Source organism: Pygocentrus nattereri, chromosome 4, assembly GCF_015220715.1.
Source record: "Pygocentrus nattereri isolate fPygNat1 chromosome 4, fPygNat1.pri, whole genome shotgun sequence".
NCBI lineage: Eukaryota > Metazoa > Chordata > Actinopteri > Characiformes > Serrasalmidae > Pygocentrus > Pygocentrus nattereri.
In genome coordinates this window covers 42,866,769-42,892,470 of record NC_051214.1, presented here as the reverse complement: position 1 = coordinate 42,892,470, position 25,702 = coordinate 42,866,769, and the positions used below count along the sequence as shown (strand labels likewise).

Here is a 25,702-nt window from a genome sequence, read left to right as displayed (position 1 = left end):
TACACTATACCAATAAGAGTCCTTGGGCAAGACTCCTAACACCACCTTGGCCTACCTGTGTAAAAAAAATGATCAAATTGTAAGTCGCTCTGGATAAGAGCAAATCAGCCAAATGTAAAATGTAAATATACCCTTGCGAGTGCCACCGAAGTACTGTTTTCTTTTGTGAGCACAAAAGAAACATATGAAATACTTGGCCTTAATTGGCAATAAAAAAGCCAGTTCATATTTACATCAACAAAACGGTCATTTGACCAAATCAACTTCAGCATGTTTTCTCAAAAATTCCAAAGTTCATTTTTTTTCACCTGATCAAGACTGTTGACACCGAGAATAACTTTGTATTCTATCAAAATGCCCAAGCCAAATAGTATGAACTTGGGTCAACATTACAGAAACAAAGAAAGGTCATGTTGCGGAGCACTAGTGTGGCTCTGTGAAGCAGGGAAATAAATGAATCCAATTTCTTTCAACTTCTTTAATGCGATTACCAAGCTTGGGATACTGACAAAGCTTACGAGAAAGGCAAAACCACTCTACTTCCAGAATATTACAGAACTAACAAGAGTATTGTATGTACAGAGATCTGAACGCAGGCACTTACAGGACTGTTACCCACAAATTTCATTGCCACAGAATAAATTGATATAAAAAAAAGGGGGGGAAAAAAAAAAAAAAACTTGCCGCAACATAAAACAGCAACATAACTGCAGCCGCATCCTCTTGTGGACATTCTGAAATGAGACAGTAACAGTGTAACACTAACAGGATGCATACGTGAAATGAAGGGATGTCATACTTGAATGCGGCCAGCAATGTACCAAAACAATTCTATCAAATAAATAAATCGTCATTTTGATGAATATGTACAAAAAAGGTCCAGTCATTTTTATCTCCTGCCTGGTGATCTCCCATCAGACCTCTAGTGGAGGCTGGTCAGCAGAAGTCAGGTGTGAGTTCAGTTCGCACAGGTAGAAGAGAGTTTCTTCGCTAGCCTCAGCCTCCGTGAGGGGCTCTAGGCGGATCATTGTGCTGCGGGGGGTCTTTTCTTTCTCTAGGCTGGACTCCAGCAGGTCCATGGTCTCCTCACAGTTGTGCTTCAGCAGAGACTGGCTCAGGTCTTCAGGCTGGGACTCGAGGGCTGAGGGCAGAGGGCTGCAGCCATCCAGGAAGGCGAGCAAGGGGCAGCTGGTATACTGAATCAGCTGCTTGTCTGAGGGGAAGACAAAGTGGATAAGCCAAGACAGACACTAATGTTTTGTGTCCATAACAAAACTGGAGCTTCAAGGCTAATGTTGCCGACAAACACTGCAAGTCAACAGCAAACTTTTCCTGTAAATTCATCCCCCTAAAACTTGTAATAACATGTAATTAATTATTTTTTACCATATTTTTACCATGTAAAAATAATTTGACAACAGTTGCTCCAATTTCTGACTACCCCAAAGAATATGAACTCAATTCACATTTACATGTCATTTGTTACATTCATATTGTTTTTATTTCTCCTGATTTCTTATTTAAAAAAAAAACGAGATCAGAGGTCAAAAACGAAGTCAGGACCCCCTTAAGACCACCACAGAGCAGGTATGTGGGTGGTGGATCATTCTCAGCACTGCAGTGACACTGATGTAGCGGTGGCGTGTTAATGCATGTTGCGCTGGTAAGAGCGGATCAGACACAGTAGTGCTGTTGGAGTTTTTAAACACCTTGGTGTCACTGCTGGACTGAGAATAGTCCACCAACCAAAAAATATCCAGTCGACAGCATTCTGTGACCACGGATGAACTAGACGATGACCAACACAAACTGTGCAGCAATAGATGAGCTACTCTCTGCCACTTTACATCTACATGGTGGACCAACAAAGCAGGGGTGTTTAATAGAGTGGACACAGTGTTTAAAACTCTATCAGCACTACTGTGTCTGATCCACTTATATCAGGGCAACACACCCTAAAACACCACCACCATGTAAGCGTCACCACAGTGCTGAGAATGATCCACCACCCAAATAATACGTGCTCTGTGGTGGTCCTGGCAACTGCTCAACTGGGTGAAGGCAGGATAACAAATTATGCAAAGAAACAGATGAACTACAATCTGTAATTGTAGAACTACAAAGTGCTCCTATAAGGAGGTCACCAAAAAAGCAATAAATGTAGATTCAAGGTATGTGTTCCTAAAAAGTGCTCATTGAGTGTATAATCTATAATAAAACACACAATACAGACATAATATAAACACAATACACATAATTACCTGCATTCTGAGTTTCCGGCTTGTTTCCAGTGGGAAGGATGCTGTCTTTTCCATTTGAACTGCTTCCCTGTGGAAGAGACTACAGGCAAAAAACAAAACAGAACATGGATGTCATGTGAAGTTCTTCAGAGTGGTAGGATGTAGTGGCACATCCTTCTAAATGAACTGCATGCTAAGCTGAACAATTAAGCCTGATCCAAATACAGCACAGTTTGTTAAAATGTGCCTGTCGGACAGGACTCACTTCAGTGCAGGTGTTGAAAGATGAGAAATTAAAAATGAACAGATTATTTTAAAAGAACTAGAACACAAAAGATAGTTCATTAGCCTGACATGAACTGATAGGAACATCCGGTCCGCTACAACGACTGATTTGACACATACCTCCAGAATATTGGGGTCAATGCTGAACTGCTTTCCATATAGCAAAGCTTGGAAGTCTTCCAAACTGCAGTCGATACTGTCCAAATAGTCCATCAGCTCTCCCCTGTTTGAGAGATCATCTTTTCTTAGAAGCACTGTAAATAATGCTAGTTTGAATGACCACAATAACCAAAGTGTATTAAAGGAAGGCTTGTCTGTGGAAAATCAGACTTGTGAATAGATGATATTGATTATACAATTGCTAACGTGGAGAGACATAACAGTGTGCACATCATACATACACATCATACAACCAAAGATTGTAGACAGCTGCTCATTCAACATTTCTTCTAAAAATCAAGAATATTAATAGGGCGTTTATGGCCCATTTGAGCCAGCTTCTTTTCTTCTTGGAAGACTTTACACCAGATCAGGAGTTGACAACATGTGGCCCTGTTGCAGTTCCACGGCAGAATTAGATTTTTGGCTAAAAATAATATAATCCTCCTTTGCAGTAAAATAAAGCTCTGCTGATCGTTCTAACGTAGTTTTAACAATAAATGGTCTTACATTACCTCCAGCATTTATAACTGCTAATTCTCCAAACTTTAACTGGTGACTGCTGGTCACTATAGCAACGCAGACAAGCATACTAGTGGCTAAAGAACCACATACTAATGGATGGATTTGCACTTATAATTTCCTGATATGTTTAATCTACAATAAGAAACTGTCAAACACTAAAATGTCACAGAGCTGAAGGTTATTAGGAACCCAAAATCATTTTTATCCTTTTAAGTATCTGTAGTATAATCAAACAATACTGAAAGTCAAATGTGGTGCAGTACACTCCACATCTCCACTTGGGTGAAGCAAATCCTTACTTACTTGCCCAAAAGGCTGATGTTTTGTGAAATGGTCCCACTCTCATTGAGAATAGAGTCCATCATCTTCACAGGATCTTCCTGACTCAGGACTGACAAATGATTTAACCGCAGGGCGCTGCTGGTGGGTTGGGTGTTGATGCTTTTGGGCGTTTCTGCTTCCTCTTGAATAGTAGAGTCTGTTGGTGTGTTTTCCTTTGTGCTCGTCTTTTCTGTCTGTGAACTGCCTTCATGGTTTAGCTCAACAATTTCAACGTCCCTACAGAAAGATATGTTGACAAAACACAAATGAGTTGCAGGGCTGGAGCGGTATCTTTGACAGACTAGAACTCACACTGCTGTGTTGCAACTGCAGTTTGTCTAAATAATTTGACAATGACATTTGCTGTTTTGTTGTTTTATCTCTGTACTCCACATTAGGCACAGAATGAAAGAATGATTATGAACTCACGAAATCAAACAACAGATGTGGTTCAATTGTATTTGAATCTATATTTGGTGAACCACATAGGAATGTACAGTTCTACCTTTTAAGTTGGTGCAGCATCTCCAAGTAGTTACATTCTAACATCTCACACATACATACATGCGTGTATGTATGTGTGTGAGTGTGTGTGTAAAGATTCCAATGACTTTTACCTACTATAAAATTAAGCTTAGAAATAAACCCCGTTATCTTTTTTGTGTGTTTTTTTTTTTTTTTTTTAAATAGAGGCTTTCTCGAAATTCAATGCCTGTGTGTATGAAGTTCACTTAAGCATTTATAGTGAAAAATAAATAGCCTAAATACAATTTTTAAAGGTTAAACGTTTTAGCTAAAATCGTCCTCAGTACATACTATTATTGTGGTATCAGGTGTTTATCTCGTTAATTCTTTCTACATTTGCACACAAACAGAAGTGCATACAGAAGAGCTGCCCCTGAAGCAGTAAAGCCCATCAATTTTCATCAAGTATACTTCTTCAGCAACTGTAGAGATGTATGCACCATGGATTCAGAAAGAAATCTGATTACTTTCTGACTCACAATCTAGAGCATTTCCATTATTAGATTACTTAAGTGCATGTAAACGTGCTGGACGAATTATCACAAAAAACTGATCTGATTTTTGCAGTTATTAGATTATTCTGAACATGTAAATTCTCAATATGTCACAGTGAGGTAAAAACATTTTCACATGGGTTCGTGACCTAAACCTGCTCTGTTGAACTTAGACTTCCTACTTCCTGCCCATCAGAAAGCTCAGGCAGGATGGTTTTTGTTCTCACTTGCACTGAACTTCACCTTGACATGATGATTTGCATTTCCAACACAACAACTTACCCTTCATCAGCCGGTCTAGATGCATCCACTATGACTTCTGCATCATCAGTAATGTCACAGATGATGACATCATCAGAAATGTCTGAGTTGGTCTTTACTCCGTTGATCCCATTGACTGCAGACTAACAGAAAGAGCTGGGAATGACTCTACAGCCTGGTTAACAAACTAGTTAGTTATCTATAATCAATACATAAATAAATCAATCCCCCACCAACGTGAACATAAAAGCCAATGACTCTCACAACTTAAGCCATATCCAGGAACAAACGTGAAATCTATTACAGAGACAGGAAAGGGCAGGATAATCAACTGTCGTATTATAAGTTCACAGAGTCGAGAGCACGACGCAGTCCTTAAAGCAGGGGTCATCAGCTTTCAAACACAGTTTGATGACTTCCCTGCTAAAACACCAGTAATTTCCAGGCTTATTAGGTGAGTTTGACCAGGGGAGTCACCAAACTGTGCTGGACACCAACCTCCAGAACCAGAACTGATGTCTCCTGGCTAAAAGCCACAAACAGGGGTTTTACATTTTTGCTCCTTTTCAAATGACTAATTCATTCAGCATTCTGAAATCATGTATTTACATACCAGTCCTAATACTAGGCATCGGCAATATGACAATACTTATAGTTATGAATTATGTGACTGTGCTATTCTGGGTATAATGTACTTAAAGGAGACTGACCAACTGCATGTTTCATTACAAAGATAGAGAAATGCCAAATAAAAACAAATGTATTTCATAGTTTTTGATCGTCTCGTTTTCTTTGTTTGAACTTGGCAGACCCTGCCTTCAAGTACTATGAAGTCACATTTTTGTCATATGGCCCATCTTTGCCTGGCACTGTGAAAGACTACAACCCTCAGGACTGGAGCTGAAAAATCCTCTTTAAAGAAATATTCCAACATATTTCAAACTACTCTCTGTTCCAACTGCATTACCACAAATAATCACTTCAACAAGATTCCCTGTACAAAAGAACACACAACCTGAAGACTCAAAACACACCAACGATACAAGCCTATGGCCAGTTGCTTCAACACATCAACAGGTTTTCTGTTCTTCTGCCAAGTACAGCAATCACTGTGGTAATCCAGTACATGACCCAGGTGCAACAGACAGCGTACAGCTTGAAAAAGGTTCCTTTAAGATATTTTGGTTGTGGCCATCGCATTACTTGAATTCCTTGATTGTGGCTGCTATGTAAAAATGTCAAGTCTAATTATCACTCCCCGTCATTTCACACATACCTTGCCATGGTCCACATGCTCCTCATAGATCTGGGAGATGTATTTTGACTTCTTTCCATTGCTGGTCAATAACAATGGCCTTGTTTAAAAAGAAAGGGAAGGCAGATCAATCATCTTTAAACATTGTTGCAGTCACTGTAATATTATACTTCTGGTTATTTAATTCTTTCTTTATGCCTTTATATTATGTGTACATTTAATAATGAAATCGACCAAATTTAGTTGGAAGAAAAACTTCTTACATTAACATACATTTAAAAAATTCTTCTCCTGTAAAGTTACCATTTTAGAGATACAAGTTTTCATTGCAAAGCAAAGAAAACAGTAACACTTGTGTGACCCCCATCCCCCTTCGAAACCCAACACATTAAATATTACCTTTTGCGTTTCAAGTTAAGCATGCGATTGTTCTGGACCAATGTGATGATGAACTGTACAAGCTAACATGGAAGAGAGACACACTAATGTTAGAACTGAATTTACACACAGGGGAGGGCAAAATGACAATATTTTATTGTTATGATAAACTATATCATAAAGTATACACTCACAATACACTTTTCTGAGCATATCGGTCGTTAGAACTTAAAAAGCACTGACCAACTACAATTTCTATTACAAAATGAGCATAAAAAGCCACTAGAGGTTCTATTTTGTCTGTCTTAACCAAATTTCCAATTACCGTAATTTCCAGACTATAAACTACTACTTTTTTCACACGCTTTGAACACTGCGGCTTAAACAATGATGCGGCTAATTTATGGATTTTTATGGGCTAACGAGCTTCATGCCGCCAAAACATTTAGCCTCGTCACATCAGACCAATGAAATTACAGAACAGGTCACAGTGGACCAATGAAACTGTTCGAATTAAATCAAACGCACTCACACTAAATTCTTCAGATCAGTCATTTTGCGCTTCATGCACACACCCTCATCATGGAAAACACACGAAGAAATACATATGATGCAGCTTTCAAGTTAAAGGCGATCGATCTGGCTGTCGAAGAAGATCTGACTGAAAGCCGAAACCATCGCCAACGAAAAGAAGATTGAAGATTTTAGAGGTGGCCCAGCGTGGCGTCTCAGATTTATTAGATGAAAGGGCCTGTCCATCAGGGCACGGACGACTCTGTCAGAAACTCCCTCCCGACTACGAGGGAAAAGTTACAAACTTGAGTGCAAATTCACTCAAACAAGGACTGAGAATTCCATCGGACCAGACGACATCATAAATATGGATGAAGCACCTTTGACGTTTGACCTGCCTCTCACTAGGACTGTTAACAAAAAAGGTGAATCGTCCGTCACGCTGAAAACAACTGGCCATGAGAGAATGCGTTTCACTTGTGTTCTGAGCTGCTTTAGTTTTTTTAACAAGCCGTGTTACAGGCACTGTTCGGAAAAAAGCATTTACGGTACATATGTGTTACTGGTATGTATTTAATTAAAAGTTTAAAAAATCTTTCTGTGTAAATAATTCAGGTTACAAATTTTTTCTTCTTCTTAAAGTCAGTGGGTTCGGCTTATTCAGGTGTGCTCAATTGTCTGAAAATTACGGTAAACCTTGAAAAACCAAATACTGTGAAGCATACTGTGTATCGTTAAAACGCCCTGAAGCATCATGACATATTTTTGTTACATTGCCCACCCTTAATCACATACATCATGTTTTAAAAAACAAATATTATGCAGCATTCAATTACTGGTTTCTATCCATCAACATTACACAGCAACAGCACAAGTACAATCTGGAATTCTTAATGTACCTCTTTTATGGCTTGCTGTTGTTGGGCATGTTTCTGCCGTAAGTCTGACATCTCCCTCCACAGGGCCTCATTCTCACTAAATGAAATGCACAGAATCAAATGTTGCAGTGCATGAGAACAAAATATCAGACAAAAACGGATTCAATTTTACGAAGGGGGTCTATGCATACCGTTTCAAAGTGGCAAGCCTGGCATCCATGCTTTCCTGCTTGTCATGTACAATCTGAACACTGGATAATATTTTGGACAGATCCTCTTGTCTCAGCTTGTTGTCCTCTGGTCTGGCATTGGACACCTAAAACAAGAATGGAATACTTAAGCAATTATCGATTTTGGATGTACAATTTTCAGTGTAAAGTCTCTCAGAAGACCCAAATCATTATAAAAGCTACATAATCCATTAAATTCCTGCCTCATTCTGAGTAGCAAGGCACTGACTTCAATACTACACTCAAAGTTTGTACAGTTGATTTCTGTTTATTAAGTAATAATTTCCATGTGAAACACTTGGCTCAAGGGTAATGCATTTAGCTGTCATTTCAAAACATCATTAATAGTTTAGACAGATTATTGTACTGGGTGGTAAGTACTAATTTGAACTCCTTATTCCAGAATTATCTGACAATTGTGTGCAAGCTAAGGCCAAAACAATATGAAACTTGTGCCCAAAACAGATTTTATGGGGCTAAAAACAACGTAATTTAACATTAATGTCCGAGATTTAAATTTTATACCAAAATAATTTTCAGTAAACGGTGCTTTGCTGGCAGATATTGTTGATTCTGAACTGTCTCATTCCTTAAAGCCAAATAAACAGTAAAAACTCATTTATGATTACAAATAATTTGAAATAAACACAGCAGCAGTGGGGGTGGAGCTACCCAAAACATTATTAAATCATTATTAATCATATAAATCAAATATACAGAACAAAAACTCAGTGAAACACTACTTTAATGTTTTAACAGGTAACTGTGAAATATTAGTGTTTTGCTCATGTTTAAGTATGTATGCCTTGCGGAAACACAAGCACCTAAACATGAACACATTGCCAAGGACATGTTGTCAAGGACACAACTTAGCAGGCAGATGTAGCACAGCTTTATTGTTAACAAGGCAAACTACTATAACTGACGTTAAGTCCAGAAACAGTAGAAATATATTTAAACTAACATGCTGGCACATCATCCACTGAGGAGAAATGATCTCATATAAGAAACACACACACACACACACACACACACACACACACACACACACACACATATATATATATATATATATATATATGGAATGGGCACGAGTGAACAATGTTTTTTAAACAGGGGTAGTTTGTTTATACTTACATTTACTATAAGAAATTAATTTTTAAAAGTCTCATACACATGAAGAGCTGTTATACAGGGATGCATCAACATTCACTACATTTATCAAGTGTTTCAGAGGAAGAATACTTGTCTAAGACCAGGTATAATCTGCTCATTTAATTATATTCAATGCTCTGTAAAAGAGTTCAACGTTTACAACAGATTCTGTATATTTGATATGAATATTTTATTTTTACTTCCATTCATCTCACTTTGAACTAATAAAAAAACAAACAAAAAAAAAACCAAAACATCTTGTGCTAACTCAGAATTGAGTACATTAACACGCAACCATGCTAGAACCAAATATCAGCCAAGCCCAAAAATCTAATTCACACTGATTTTGTAATTCAGGTAGATAAAGCAGGCTGAAAGTATATCTGTCATAACCTACAGCACCATCAGTGAGCCTCACAGTGAATCAAGCAGTTATACACCGAGTCCTCTGTGTTGCACTGAAAATGTACGAATCTCACCTCAAGTCCAACACCACTGACCTTTCTCTTTATATGCTCCAGCAAATCATCTTGGCCATGCTTGAAGTAGGGATGCTGAAATTCAACTGGTCCATCTCGCTCTTGCTTCACTACGCCGGTGTCAATGTGCATCACCTTGCGAAAACCATCTGAAAAGAAAAAACAACAACAAAAACATCACTTTCAAATGAATCGCAGACAAACATTTACAATAAATGGACTACCACACAGGCCAATTAAAATCACTTACACATGTTCAGCTGGCGGACAAAGCTGGCCATGTTGTTGTGCTTAAAGAATTTTGGAAGGATCTCTTTTGCGAAACGCTGCTCATCCAGCACAAGGAAACTGTTGCCCTCCTGTAAGAAATAAAATGGTCACGTCGCACTGAGATAGCACAGACGCCATAACAACTTTGCTTACATAAACAAAAGAGAATTAAGGGAAGAAAATGTTTACTTTTTACCCAAGTATACTACAAACATTATGTACCATCAGGAATAAAGGCTCCTGGTTTTGTCTAATAGAGCTATCATTCTTTAACACAATATTTGGCCCAAGGTAAAAGGACAGCCTGCAAAAGAACTGGGCAAAAAGCACAAGGGACAATAACAAACATGTGTTCAATGCCAAAACAGCAACAGAAACCTCTGACCAGTTTAAAGCGCACTGCACAGTTAGAGTCACCCTCACGAAAAGAACTTCAGTAATGCTGTAAGAAACAATATCATTTCTATAGTACAGTAACGTCATAACAGATCCATCAGTCACGTCTTAACTAATAAAAAACTAACTAATGCGTATGTCGCTTTAACATGACGATGACAAGTTCAGAACCAATCAGTACACCTGTCGCCATGGAAATGCAGATGGCTCTGACTGTGTTTTATGTGGTTTCTGATGGCTTCCCCAAAACAAACAAATGTTTAGGAACTATTAAGCTCAACAGTAAAACTAGTTTGAGTGGTGCGGCTTGTTCAGATTTAGTAATGCATGAATCTGAACATGGTAGACACTTATATTAAAACTAGCTTACGTTTGAACTTACGGATAGCTGGTGCAACCAGACACTGGACTATAACTGGAGCCAACACAGCTGTGTGCTTGAAGACATGAAACAAGTTCGCTACAACATTTGGCCAGTTCAGGAAAGAACAGGCTGCACTCAGACTACCTGGAGATCCATTCTCCGAAGATACCGGAGACTGCACATGCTGAAAAAATGTAAGGCTGGTGCTCTGCTGCAGTGAGAAGTAAGTACAGGGAGACAACACACCTAGAGCTTTATGAAGCCCTGGACAGGCCTGATAAAAAGATCCAATCCATTTGAAACGCACAGAAGTGGATCTCACTGTTTGGATGCAATTACATACATGAACAAATGTTTTCCTTAAGAAAGCTGAATAAATCTCTCCTGCAAACAAGACTATCTGATGTGAGCCTGCAAGCGGTGCTCAGACTTGGAACCATCCACTGGAACCTGACATAAATCGGTGTCAGAGACTAATCTGACGTTATGTGATAACAGTAGAGTAGTGTACTATATTACAAACTAATGTGGGCAAGTCTATAAAAATGTAAATGTAAAAATCTGTGGCCCTCTGTTGTCTAACTATCTGAAATCAGCCCTTGGTAAACAGAAGTTGCGCCCCCTGCTGAAGACTGACCGAGTTCTTTGAGGGTTTCTTCAGTAAAGACAATGGTTCTACACAGAACCACACACACTCAAAGAAGCATTTACATACTTAAATGGTTCTTTGCCTGGTGAAATGGTTTTTCAGATTGATGGCGAATGGTTCTACAGAACCTTCCTGAAAAGGGTTTTATATAGCCATAAAAGGGTTCTGCTACTGTTCTGATATCAAGCTTTAAACAACAGACGAACCCTTTCGGTGCTACATGGAGCATGCAGATGATTCTTCGAGTGTTCATGGTTCTAGCTATATAGAACCATTGTCTTTATCAAAGAACACTCTTTTTTAAAGAGTGTTTTGCCCTAATTTGCATTATTTTTATAAGAATCATCCAAACCCCGTAGTATTACTGCAGACCTTGTTTCATAAGGGCACAATTTAAGAGAAATAACACGTTTCGTTAGGTTATTCATTTCATACACGATGCCAAGCCCGCTAACAGAAACACAAGTGCTAAGCTAAGAAACGTGTGGCCGCGAACACTTTAGGCTATTCAAGCTAATGTTAGATAAATTCGCCCGAATGTATCTGTAAATTACACTAACCACCTCTTCGTTAGTTAGGTTAGCCAGCTCCCTGAACAGGCTAACGGGCAGCAGCCTGGCTAACTTCAATGGGCTTTCGTAGCCACGGAGCTGCTAACGCTGGCTAACGGCTGAACGTACCTGACTCCAGCAGATGAACTCATTAGTATCGGAGTCTTCCACCAACGTCCACAGCTTAGTGAGGAATGCGGGGACATTAGCGTTGTGTTTCATGGTCATATGTCCGAGTGAAGCTGGTTTTGGTAAGCTAGCTAGCTGCTTTTTTGTTGTTTTTCCCTGTCGCTCAGTTCTCTCAGGACAAAACAGCAGTGAAAATAACGACGCAGACTCACGGCTTCCTGCTCCCAGCCCGCGCTCCTGATTGGTCCAATACGGATTTACGTAAGGCATGTGTGTTTTTACACGTGTTCGCCCCATGCAAGGGGAGTGAGTCTCTCTCTCTCTCTCTCTTTCTCTCTCTCTCTCTCTCTCTCTGTCTCTCTCTTTCTGTCTCTGTCCCTCTCTCTGTCTCTCTCTCTCTGTCTCTCTGTCTGTCTCTCTTTCTCTCCTCTCTCTCTCTCTCTCTCTCTCTCTCTCTCTCTCTCCTGTCTCTCTCCTCTGTCTCTGTCTCTCTCTCTCTCTCTCTCTCTCTCTCTCTCTCTCTCTCTCTCCTTTTTGTCTGTTTGCTATATTGGGGTGGGGTGGTGAACGTCTCTCAACCCACACAGACTGCATCCAGGTCTTAATTTGGGTTGTGCAGACAAGTCCATGTGGTTTAAAACACAGACTGACTCACTAAAAACTGTATAAAAAAGGAAAAACAACCTTCTCTGTGTAGCTAAACAGAAGAGGCGGCCATTTAGGAGAACCACAGTCACTTCTTTACTGAGCAAAATTTGGCATCAGTCCTTCACCGGACAACCAAACAGAGGGCTGAGGAATTCACAACAGAGACTACTGAGCATGTATGCTTAAAACATCAATATATCTCCAAATTAGGGACCACATTTTCTGCACAAATGAGCCGAAACTATAAACTCACTGTACTTGTAGTTGATCAGACACAGCAGCGCCGCTGGAGTTTTTAGACCCACCTCTTAGCATGAATTTCTTAGTATTTGGTATAGTCCCTCTTTGTCCCTCTTTTGCTTTAATGTGCAAAAGCCTCTGAAGTGTAGATCAAATTGACCTGGAAGTCCACAGAACATAAGCTTTAAAGAAAGGCACACAAGAAAAGTCTAACTTTTTGTACAGAAGACTAAAAGTCAGTGCCAAAAGTTTGCTTAAATGTGAATAGTGAACTAGACGTAGTCAAGATTCAAGTGAAACTGCATTTATATAGAGCTTTTAACAGCAGGCATTGTCACAGAGCAATGGAATGTACCATGTCTATGTGAAATTGGCCCTTGGTGAAGAGCAGTTGTGCCCCCTGCTGTAGTCGTACGCGGTAGTAAATTACTTGCATCATTTGCGTACTTAAATGGTTCTTTGCATGGCAGTCATGGGCTGGAGGTTAGGGAACTGGCCCTGTGACCGGAAGGTTGCTGGTTCAATCCCCAGGGCTGATAGCACATGACTGAGGTGTACTTGAGCAAGACACCTAACCCCCAGTTGCTTCCCAGGCGCCATGGATAGGGCTGCCCACCACTCCGGGCAAGTGTGCTCCCTGCCCCCTAGTGTGTGTGTCTATTCACTAGTGTGTATGTGGTGTTGCACTTCATGGATGGGTTAAATGTGGAGGTGGAATTTCCCCGATTGTGGGGAAAAAAAAGGATCACTTATCAGATTGATTGATGAGAACGTGTTGTATATGGTTCTATAGAATCTTTTTGAAATGGGCTCTATTTAGCACCAAAGGGGGTTCTGCTGTTGTCACAATGTCAAGGTTTTACAGTAGAAGTACTGTGGTGTACTTTGGTGCTACACAGAACCTTTTTGAAAATAGAACTATATATGACGCAATGGACAATTTAAGCATGCTGATAGTTCTTCAAGTGTTTATGATTCTATATAGAATCACAGTCTTTACTAAAGAATTTTGTCCTAATTTGCTTCAGGACCCCACTAAGAGCAAGAGGAAGTAACCTTGAGAGGAACCATGAATCTCAAGGGGAACCCATCCTCCTCTGGTCAGCACCAGATTGCAAACAATAACACAACAAGAACAACATGTGTAGAGAATATGATTTAACAATTCATATACAATATTTAATGTAGAAAAAATGGAAAAATGCAGAATATTTCATCTGGGTTGTACTTGTTGCAGCTTTTCTTAGTTTATTTTTTTTCTAAAACTATATATTGTTTATCCATTATAATAAAATTGTTTTGTTACTCACTAGTGTACAGAAGGCTGACAAATTAAAGTACACACCTGAATAAACATGTGGAGAAATGTAAGTGCTTCAAGTTACTTGGAGTGCACATAACTAGCAACCTCTCCTCTTTAGTGAAGAAGGCGCAATAGCACCTCAGCTGCCTCAGGAGACTAAAAGAGTGGGTGAAGCATGTACCTATCCTTAACTGCTTCTATAGGTGCATAGTAGAGAGCATCCTGACCTGCAGCTTCACTGTCTGGTACAGAAACTGCTCAGACAGGAAAGCACTGCGGCGGGTGCTGAAGACTGCCCAGCCCATCACTGGGTCAAGCTTCCCTGCCATTAAGGTTTTTTACACTGAACAGTGTTTATGGAAGACTTGCAGCATCAGGAAGGATCTCTCAGACTCCTCACACAGACTGTTTATACCCACCCTGTCTGGAAGAAAGCTACAGAGCATCCGGGCCAAGTCCTCCAGACTGATGACCAGCTTCTTCATGCAGGCAGAAAGAATGCTGAACAGATCTGCCCGATGGACTTTTAAACATTAAGACTGAGCTGCTACCCCAGCCCTACTCTTCATTCTCACCTGTTGCATACCTAAGCATACTGTTTAGTCACTTTACCTGCATAGACACTTTAATCTGCACACACTGTCCGCAGTTCTTTAATAAAGCCTGTGGTTATGCTGCTAAGGACTATGTTTAGTTATCAGTGTGCACTGATAATAATACATGGACCGTAGTAATTGCTGTTGTAGACCGACAGCTGATCTTCTCTTTCTTCCCATTGTCTCCACTGTCTGCTGTCTAGTCCAGAAGTAATCACATCCGAGTATGAATATAGCTTCTAGTCCTGGGTTCTAGTCACTTTATTTTATCAAGTATGTTACACATGCAAGGAATTTGTCTTAGTGACTGCACACATGTACACTATATGAAGTATTGCGACACACCTCTTAATCATTGAACTCAGGTGTTGCATTCAGTCTCATTGCCACAGGTATACATATTTAAGCTCCTAACTATGTATTCTGCCTTCATAAATATTTATGAAAGAACGGGTTGTTCTAAAATGCTCTCTGAATTCAAGGGTGGTGCTGTAGTAGGATGCCACCGTTGCAACAAGTCATTGTGCAAAATTTTTTCCTTACTAAACATTCCATGATCAACCATGACAAGTGGAGGTGTTTAGGAACCACAGCAACTCAGCCATGAAGTGTCAAACAGAGCAGGTCCATAACTGCAGAGTTCCAAATCTCCTCTGGAGATTTTGGCCTAACTTGTTAGACAGCACTGTCCACCACCATCATCAAAACACCAACTGAGAGAATATCTTTTGAAAGTTCCATCTCTCAAGTTTAGCTCCAGAAACTAGAATCTATACCAAGGTACACTGAAGCTGTTCTGGTCGCTTATGGAGGCCCTACACATTACTAGGAGACATTATGTTGGATCTGCATGCCCTGTATTATAACTCATTCAAAAAGCAGTCCAGGTTGAAATATTTCTTTTTTTTTTAAACATTGTATTTATTGCATAAATAAAACAATTAGCTATGTAAGTAATTAAGTAGGTAAAATAGTGCATGAATTAATTAAAAACAAACAAAATTAGCAAATCAAAAACAACAATGAATAGGGAAAAAAAAACAAGGAGACTATGCACAGCGCAGTTAGACAATAGAGCTAGACTGGGTACATATAAGTTCGACAGCTGAACATTTCAGTATTGGTCACAGATTATTGGCAAGTAGCAACGGCTGAAATACTTGGTGCAACATGAATGGGTGAGGCTAAACAGCTGTAGGCAGGTAGCAGAAACTATGTTTTTTTCGATGTGTATATTTTGTGGTATCACTAAAACAACGAAATCCTTGTTTCGGTGTAATTGAAAAGCTTAGTTTCCACATATGGAGTACATACAGAGTGAGTGGTGTGCTTTTGAGCTCCTTTCCTCCAAACAAATGAGTTTTCCATGATATAGACCCTTTACGTTATCTGGCGAACAATGCAGTCCTGACCTTTTGTCCTGCTCCACGTTCCCTTTACTTTCTTTGTGTTTTATAGTCTTTGCAGTGTTTACTTCATTGTCAACAACTAAACTGTATTTCAGATATCCAGATGACCAAAGACTATATTCAGGCTTGTCCAATAGAAGAAGAGCCAAATGACATTTCTATTAGACAAAACATGCTTTCGGTTTAAGTCGTTGGTGAACGAGTCACAGATTAAATAATAGGTTCAGGGAAACAATTTAATTTACACAATTTACACAATGTTTCCTGTCCAAATTTTGCTTCCTTAGTTTGGAGCTACAAGGCTAATGTAACTAACAAACGCAAAGTCAATAGTCACCAGTGGTGGACGAAGTACACAAATCATGTACTTGAGTTAAAGTAGAGATACCCAAGGTAAAATATTACTCCAGTAAAAGTAAAAAAAAAAAAGTTCCTCCTTTTAGACCTCCGCTTGAGTAAAAGTACTAAAGTATTTTCCTTCAAATGTACTTAAGTACTAAAAGTAAAAGTAGATTAATTATGACTCTAATGTCCTATTGTCATTGTTGTAACAAGACTCTGCTTCATTAACTCATTTTAGGTGAAAATACACAAGCGTCACTCTTGATACACCAATCTTTTGAATAGAATGTCACTAATTAGTGACACTGATGACTATTAAAATATCATAAACACAAAAAACTGAAGGTAAACACTTTCCATTAGGTAGAACCGAGTGGCTTTGAAATAACTTTTAACAAACAAGCAAAGTTTCAGTTGAGGATTTATTTGCAACTTTTATTTACAAGTTTAAGTTTATTAAAAACTTGTTTTAAGCTCAGGATCACAAATGAGTTTTGCTTTAGTACATCTGTGTATCTTTAGTGCATCTGTAGGTCTCTGTTCATAAACATAAACCAGCCAAAACATATTTACTATAAAATCAAAGTGTTTGTATAAATTCAGAAAAAAGACCCGTCAGTCACGACTGCATATGTGTTCATATTTCTATATTGTGGTCTGTTTACATAAAGTTAGGTTAGTTGCATCATTTATGTTGAATAGACTCTCCCAAAGATTTACACTGCTGCATTGATGTTGAACCGTGTGCTTGTACTGGGTCCATACGTCCAACAGGTCACAACAAGCTCAAACAAAGTGACCGCTGTGCCCTGATTGGTGTTCTTACTTCACTCTTCTTTCATTTTGATGTTACGTGTTTATACACACATAAACCAAAAGGAACGACAGGTTTCTCATAATGTAGTGGAGTAAAAGTAAGATACTTGAGTTTGAAATGTAGTGGAGTGAAAGTGAAAAGTTGCCTATAATGGAAAAACTTCAGTAAAGTACAGATACACAAAAAAAACTACTTAAGTACAGTAAAGAATTACATTACTGTCCACCACTGATAGTCACCAAAATCTTTTAAGTATATCCTTAAAGCTTCTCTCAACCTGCTTAAACCACACCACACTGGAATTTGGTTACATACTGTGAACTATAAATATTCACCATATAGTTCAGGCTTTGGCTTTCATGCACAGGTGCATCACACAGACATATGAACACTAGTTTACATTTGCAATTTCTGTTTTTACTATTTCTCAACAAATGTTGAATTCACAAATTCAAGACTAATAATAACAACAGAAATCATGTATACACATGAAGAGTCAGAATTCAGAACAACTCATTTTTATAGTTCACAGTAACACAGTACTGTGTTAAACCACACCAACAAGACCTAAATGTGGTCTGAGCAGGCTGACAGAAGTTAGGGAAATGTATTTATGGAAAGGATTTGGGTGAATATTGACTTCTGCTCTTTGTTAGCAATGTTAGCCTCATAGCGCTGAACTAAAGAACCAAACTTTGGACAGCAAACATGTCTTGGCTGATTAACTGGGCATCTGGGGTATTTCGGCAAATAAGGATATCCGGGCATTTTGGTAAATAAGGATTTTTTTTGCCTAATCATCCTTTTAATAACATCAGAAGGGGTAAACGTGGCCCCAGCACGAGAATACCAAGCTGAAAAACATACATCTCTTGCTTTGATCTCAAGAAGGGTTAAAAGTGAACTTCTCACACCCTCGGCCCTCACAGAAGCCAGCTGTGCCTTAAACTGAACACTAGAGGACAGCAGTGGATCATGTTACTCTCTATGAGCAGCATGTCTCTCTTAACCAGTCACTCATGAGTTTATGTTTTTAACGCTTTGATAAACTCTTTACAGTTTTCCTTTCCCAGTGGTTTCACATACTGAACTATATGGCTTGGGCACTTTTAACTTTTAGGCCACCTATTTCTATTTCTATGTCTATGCCTCCAAACAATCAAGCCAAAGTTCTTCACATTGTCAGTAGTTTAGTTTAGCCTACAAAGAAGTGATGGTTATCAGTGTGGAAAAGTCATAAAGGCAGGTTTAGAGGTTAAACGTGGTCATTTTTTTCCTATTGAATAGTTTACCTTGAGCCTTTCAGATGAGAGGAACAGGATGTTACATACAAGTTCTTCATTTTCAGGAGATATTTCTGAGGAGATTAGATACAAGATAATCCACCTGCATCAAGAAAGAGAAAGTTAAGTGAAAATAACAGGCATTTCCAAAACTGGAGCTCAAAAAGTGATTAAAAGCTACAGAGAAAATGGGACCACCTGGAAGACCTGGTAGACACCCTAACTGTCCATATCAGTCCATATCAGCGTTTAAAGCTTTAATCTTTGAGAGAGAGGAGAAGATCAAGCTTTTTCGCTAGATATAAAGAGGCCTTCACTGAGAGCAGGAAATGAAAAAGTGCAAATGAAAGAAGCTGCTGGTGTTCTCAGAACAGTGGACTGACCACCCCAAAGTCCAGACCTCATTATCACTGAACATTTTTGAGATTATTTGGATCATGAGAAGCAGAAATTACAACCAACTTCTAAGACTGAACTTGTGTGGTGTGAAAAGGTGTGAAAAATATCCGTACAGACTTCTTTGAAAAAGGTGAAAGCTAGTCTGCTGAAAAGAATGGAAGCTGTAATAAAAGTAAAGAGTGGAGATAATAAATACTCAAAAAGTATTATATTTGTTAGTTGAGGCTTCCTGTCATGGACTGGCGACCTGTCTGGGGTGTTTCCTGCCTTCTGCCCTATGACTGCTGGGATACACTGTTAGAAATAAAGGTGTTATGCAGGTACATGATTCATTCATCAAGGTGCAAACAGTATAAATGTTCCCTCAAAGGTACAACAGTGGTTTTAAGGTCCAATTGTGTACCTTAAATACGTTTTTCCTAGGGGAAAAGTAGATATTTGTATCTTCTTATAAACTAATATTTTAAAACAGAACAATAAAATAAAAAGCCTGGAGGCGAGACGGGGGGGTGTGGAGTCAATACAACTTAGAAAATATAATTTCAGTGGATTCTGGTACAATTATGTTCCCTGACTAAAGGTATTGAGATGTACCCCTGAGGGTACCACAACAGTGACAAGAAGGGTACTGCCCCAGTGACAGTGTCATGCCTTATGACACCTGGGTCCCCCTATGACCCAGAAGGATAAGTGGTTTAGGAAATATGTGTGTAGTTTTCCATTAAATATGTTTTCTTCCTGATGCACTTATTTTGTGATGCTGAAAATTGAAATAACATAAGTGCTCTTTTAACTGGCAGTCACTGACTTTTGCACAGTAGTGTATCTACTTTGAATTTTGCCTTGTTTGCTCTAATCCCTTGTATGTTATATCTCTAACATTATGTATGTGTACAGTGTTGTATATAAGGCATATCACTGCTGTTGGAACCAAACCTTGTATCTCTAAAACTATAACTTTACAGGAGAAGTAAAAAACATGCTTTTAATATACATCAGTGGAACCAGACTTGTCCAAACAAATTCTTGTACCTGAGGAAGCTTCTGATTCTGAACTTGAGAAAAGAGAGTTGTGAAAACTCCTATAAGCCACTGGGCCTGCCTACAACATTTAAATGAGCATAGAAGAAAAAGGAGGCTGACAAGTGCACAGCTAATCGGGACAGACGGTAATATCACATCAAAAGATGTCATGGAGTCCTTTTAAATGGCTGTAATTAGGACATTCTTTGATTCTCAGACAGAGAGATTATGGAGGTGGCAAGGATTTCAGTGAATTAGAGCAGGACAGAGGATATTCCAGTAAGGACTGCACTTCAGATGGAAGATGCTATTGTTTCACTCAATGTTTTTTATCAATGTTATCACGTAAGACAAGTATCAAGTGGTTGTATTAGAGAACAATCTGCTGGACTTTAATAGCAGATTTGTGTTCTAGATGTCCGAGGAGCCTGCTTTCGCTAGAATGCTCTGTTTCTGCTTTTACCTGGGATGAGGTGTTTGTATGTCTTCATAGGACCTATAATGCCCATATGAAAGGCTTTTAAAGGGCCTATATCACAGGAAGAACCATGCTCAACTTTTTAAAGATTCCAATGTTGTGTATAAAATATTGTTAGTTTCAAATTTACTATTTACTTTATTCTATTCTATTCAATACAGTCATACAAACATATACAGAAACTAGGCTGCAAAAACAGCCTGCTTCAAAGTCTTTTGTGATGTCATAAAAACCAACACAATTCAGCCTAGAGTAGTTTACCCCCTCCCATTCATATTAATGTTATGAGGAGTGTTTTAGCCTGGACTGATTTTGGCATGAGGCACAGCCAATGAGAACAGAGGTTATTTACATATATCAGTCTTAAAGGCACAGTAACAAAAACACCATGAGTTATAGTGAGAGATTAAAAATGTTTAAAAATGGTAGTGTAAAAATGAATTATGAATTATGGAGATCAAAAGGGATAGCATCCAGCACAGTCTGCTCTAGCACACCAACTAAACTTGAGTTGAATAAGGCGAGCTCGTGCAGGAAAATCACCTAATTGTGCAGGACTCCAGCCTTGTAGGACTGGAATGCCCCACATCTGGTCTACACAAAAGTGCTTAGATGTAAAAGGCATGGGAAAAAAAGAAGTGTCTTTATTCTGTGGTGTATCTGAGACCTCTTCTAGATGCTAGTTCCTGCTTTGCACAGCATTAGCATTTGCTGCCTCATCATTTTTGCTATTAATTCTAAGCATTGCTAGCTGACTAATCCTGAGTGATCTGAGAGGCCTGTTAGATTTGCATTGTTCAAGTAGAATCAGGAATGTGTCTTGTTGTGAGTCAATGGATGATATATAGACAAGAAGCAATGCACACACACACACACAGACACACACAGACACACACACACACACACACATTTGCTAAGCTGCTTCTCCCTCAGGGTCACGGGAAATGCTTTAAAGCCAATTCTGTAACTAACTGGCGGCTATAGTAGAGATCTTAATATCATTGTTTTCAGTAAGTGCCTTTCAGGGTTATTAGAAGCTCAGCTAGTATAAATAATCTATAGCCAAATGTCTAAATACTGCACATTTACATTATGAAATAATAAGGTTAATGAATATGTCTTGTCCCTGTTAAACAAACAAATAAAGAAAAAAGAATTATCTGACTAACACTAAACATCATAATAGTGAGGTCACAAAACATAATTTCATAGTACTTGTGTACGGTCCATTACATGTACTCTCATGCATCTACTCTAGTGTTAATGAGCACTTACATATAATACATGAAGCTGTACAAATATGGTCAACTTGAAATTCTAAGTCAATGTTCTGCATCCATTTTTACTGATATTTTTTACTATTTTTGTTAGAATCAGTTTAGTTCTGCTAACTTAATATTTTATCACTACATCTTAGTTGGGTCTACAAAATAAAGTTAAAGTTAAGCTTACTCCAAAAAAGCTGCATCCCCCCCCAGAGAGCTGAGGTATCACTGGGATTCTAACTCATGACCTCTTGGCCTCTGATGATAATACAGGCACCCTCCAGGACCCTCTAATGAACTCTTAGACACCCTAATTAATCAGTTGAAACCCCTAAATGTCTCAAACTCAAAATTCTGGGGGTCTCTGAAAATAAACTTATTATGAAGTTACACATTATGAAGTTTCCCACATTTCATTAGGGAAAAATAGGTGCTCAAATACAAATTCTGTTAAGGTAGTCATTTGGCTGCTTCACCCACAATCAGCGAGTTTCTGTCTTTGATATTCTTACCTAACTAGAGCTGCAGCGCTGGTCTGCCCTCCTGTGGCGCTGTAGCAAATTAATTCCCTCTGTTGGGCCTTCATAGCCAAGCAACTGCAACTATGCCTGCAATAAACTTGATAAAATGCCATAACATGTGTGTTAACCTGAAAACTTTGCCCACTTTTGCAAGAGATCTGCGGAAAGAGTTGTTAGCTCTCAACTAAAGACAAAAGAAGTGATGTGTATGATCTCAGGTAACGTGTGTGTGTGTGTGTGGGGGGGGGTGGCATGTTACCAAACTAAAACAGAGCATCTCCAGAAAAGGACCAAACATTTTGTTGCCATTGAAGTTAACGCTATGCCAAGTGAGTTAGCATCCAGTCAACACCGGTCGTGCCACTCTGAAGCTGTAAAACTGCAGAAAGAGGCAAAGTAAAGATATCAAAATGCTTACTAACACTAAAATAGAGCACTGGTAGCTGTTTTTAGGAGTATGAGGAAGTTTTTAAGAACAGCTCTCTATACAATGGGTAATTCACCTTTTCACTCTTTCATGCAGACACAGAAATTTCAGTAACTCAGTGACTCCTGAGTGGCACAGCTGTCTGACCGTGTAATCATTAAGAGATCATGAGTGATCCAGGTGATGCCTCAGCTTTCTGCAGTCCCTCCTCCACTACGCCTCCACTGGTGCCGCTGTGAGATGGAGGGGGGTCGTAGTCTGTGGAATGGGGTGGCCAGTCTTAGCAATGACTAAATTGGGGGAAGAGGTGAATAAAATTCCACCAACAAACTTAGCCATAAGGTAGCAACCACGTGTACTGCTTTTTTGTTTTGTTGACCAACATACAGTTATATGCAAAAATCTGTGCAGCCCTGGCTAAATGACAAGTTTTGTTGATTCTTTAAGTGAACACATCCTCTGCACATCCTTCTACACATTTTATTGCACAATTACTGTGAGATGGCAGAAAAAATGTGAACTTTTGGCTAAACTAGATTGAAAAAATGAGTTTAACTAAAAATTGATCTGACTTTTAGGTTTTTTTTAAGTATAGACTGTGAGAGGTCATCTCTTAGCATACAGAAAGCAAGCTGGCAGAAAAATGATGGACTCCATGTGCAGAAGTGAGCTGGACTGTGAAGTTGGGCTAATTTATGACTAGTAGTGCACTGGAAGCTTAGTATAGTAAATTTATTATCGCAATGTGTCTGTGCAATGTACAGTCATCAATGCAAAAGTCAAACCTGCACAATACACTAAAATACTTAAGGTAATGCCCACTGTAGTCTGATCTTTGTAGCACTGAAGCCTGCACTAAAACATTCCTTAATCATGCCCATTCCTTGGACAGGCCCCAATGCATTCAGGTAGTGGTTTGCAAAGCTGCATGCTCACTTTCTGTTTTTTTTTTCGCCGCAAAGTTGGACTGAAAAAGGCTGGAATGAATTGATATTTTCCATTGGATGTAGAACTTGGACACTCGTTTTATTGTTGTTGTTCTCTCTCATTATTTGATTACTCTTGAAGTCTAAGAGAACAAAACTGAATCAGAGAAAAATATATTAGTGCTGATCTCACCAGATTTATTTTTTACCTAATGATTAGATACATTTTGGATTATGCCATGCAGGTGTAGACTGCATGTGGGCTGCCAAGCAGACTGCTTTTACTGCTGCTTAAAACATCTCTGATTAAGGGAAACTGAATGGGCCTGCCTCTGTATATTAATTGGAGTAGCATTTCCATATTCCTCACACAAATTGAAATCAAATGACCTCACCAAAGAGGCAGTTAGGTTTAAGAGCCAATGTATTAAATTGCAACAATAAAACACACCTTCCCAGTTGGATGTAAAAGACAAATATTCAAACTTTTTTCCCTTTATTTTGAGGAAGTTCTTTTTTAAGAGAACATTAAAACCACTTCTTCTCCTTTAGCTCACTGAGAGTTGGAAACGGCGGGAGACGACACGCTCGCCAGAATCCATAAAAGATGTGTTTGCACATTTAGCACTAATGTTAAAGACCTCTGGGCATGTGAAAAGGACTTGCCACATGTGAATAAGCACACAAGGTCATACTCTGAGGATGTTGGGGTTTGGGGTCTTCTCCGCAGTCAAACATGTAAGCTTGAAAGATACCTTGTCAGGATTACAGAGTAATGACATATTCTCACACAAAAGATAACATATTACTCTTCACTGATCTTCTATTGATCCCAGTGCATATTTCCAATGTCTTAACATATGCATATATGTATGTAACACTTTTTAGTAGTGCATACATGCACTGTATATATATATATATATATATATATATATATATATATATATATATATATATATATATATATATGGGTGTATATCCATATATATATATACACTGCTCAAAAAAATAAAGGGAACTCTCAAATAACACATCCTAGATCTGAATGAATGAAATATTCTCATTGAATACTTTGTTCTGTACAAAGTTGAATGTGCTGACAACAAAATCACACAAAAATCATCAATGGAAATCAAATTTATTAACCAATGGAGGCCTGGATTTGGAGTCACACACAAAATTAAAGTGGAAAAACACACGACAGGCTGATCCAACTTTGATGTAATGTCCTTAAAACAAGTCAAAATGAGGCTCAGTATTGTGTGTGGCCTCCATGTGCCTGTATGACCTCCCTACAACACCTGGCCATGCTCCTGATGAGGACCTCATTCGGTACCTAATGACAGTCAGGCTACCTCTGGCGAGCACACGGAGGGCTGTGCGGCCCTCCAAAGAAATGCCACCCCACACCATTACTGACCCATTGCCAAACCGGTCATGCTGAAGGATGTTGCAGGCAGCAGATCGCTCTCCACGGCGTCTCCAGACTTTGTCACGGCTATCACATGTGCTCAGTGTGAACCTGCTTTCATCTGTGAAGAGCACAGGGCACCAGTGGCGAATTTGCCAATCCTGGTGTTCTCTGGCAAATGCCAAGCGTCCTGCACGGTGTTGGGCTGTGAGCACAACCCCCATCTGTGGACGTCGGGCCCTCATACCATCCTCATGGAGTCGGTTTCTAACCGTTTGTGCAGACACATGCACATTTGTGGCCTGCTGGAGGTCATTTTGCAGGGCTCTGGCAGTGCTCCTCCTGTTCCTCCTTGCACAAAGGCGGAGGTAGCGGTCCTGCTGCTGGGTTGTTGCCCTCCTACGGCCTCCTCCACGTCTTCTGGTGTACTGGTCTGTCTCCTGGTAGCGCCTCCAGCCTCTGGACACTATGCTGACAGACACAGCAAACCTTCTTGCCACAGCTCGCATTGATGTGCCATCCTGGATGAGCTGCACTACCTGAGCCACTTGTGTGGG

The 25,702-nt window shown here is 39.3% G+C and overlaps 1 protein-coding gene across 1 annotated transcript; it reads right to left on the bottom strand.

Moving 5' to 3' along the window:
- Nucleotides 1-463: 463 nt before the first annotated feature.
- On the bottom strand, nt 464-12,295 carry hsf2 (heat shock transcription factor 2). The gene is made up of 12 exons (XM_017692507.2): nt 12,058-12,295; nt 9,949-10,057; nt 9,720-9,847; nt 8,026-8,150; nt 7,856-7,931; nt 6,465-6,526; nt 6,087-6,165; nt 4,832-4,953; nt 3,513-3,767; nt 2,646-2,748; nt 2,262-2,340; nt 464-1,213 (listed from the first exon to the last, which is right to left on the bottom strand). Exons 1-12 carry the CDS (start codon nt 12,154-12,156, stop codon nt 915-917), a joined length of 1,536 nt encoding a protein of 511 aa, XP_017547996.1. The 5' UTR covers nt 12,157-12,295; the 3' UTR covers nt 464-914.
- Between the last annotated feature and the right edge of the window lie 13,407 nt (nt 12,296-25,702).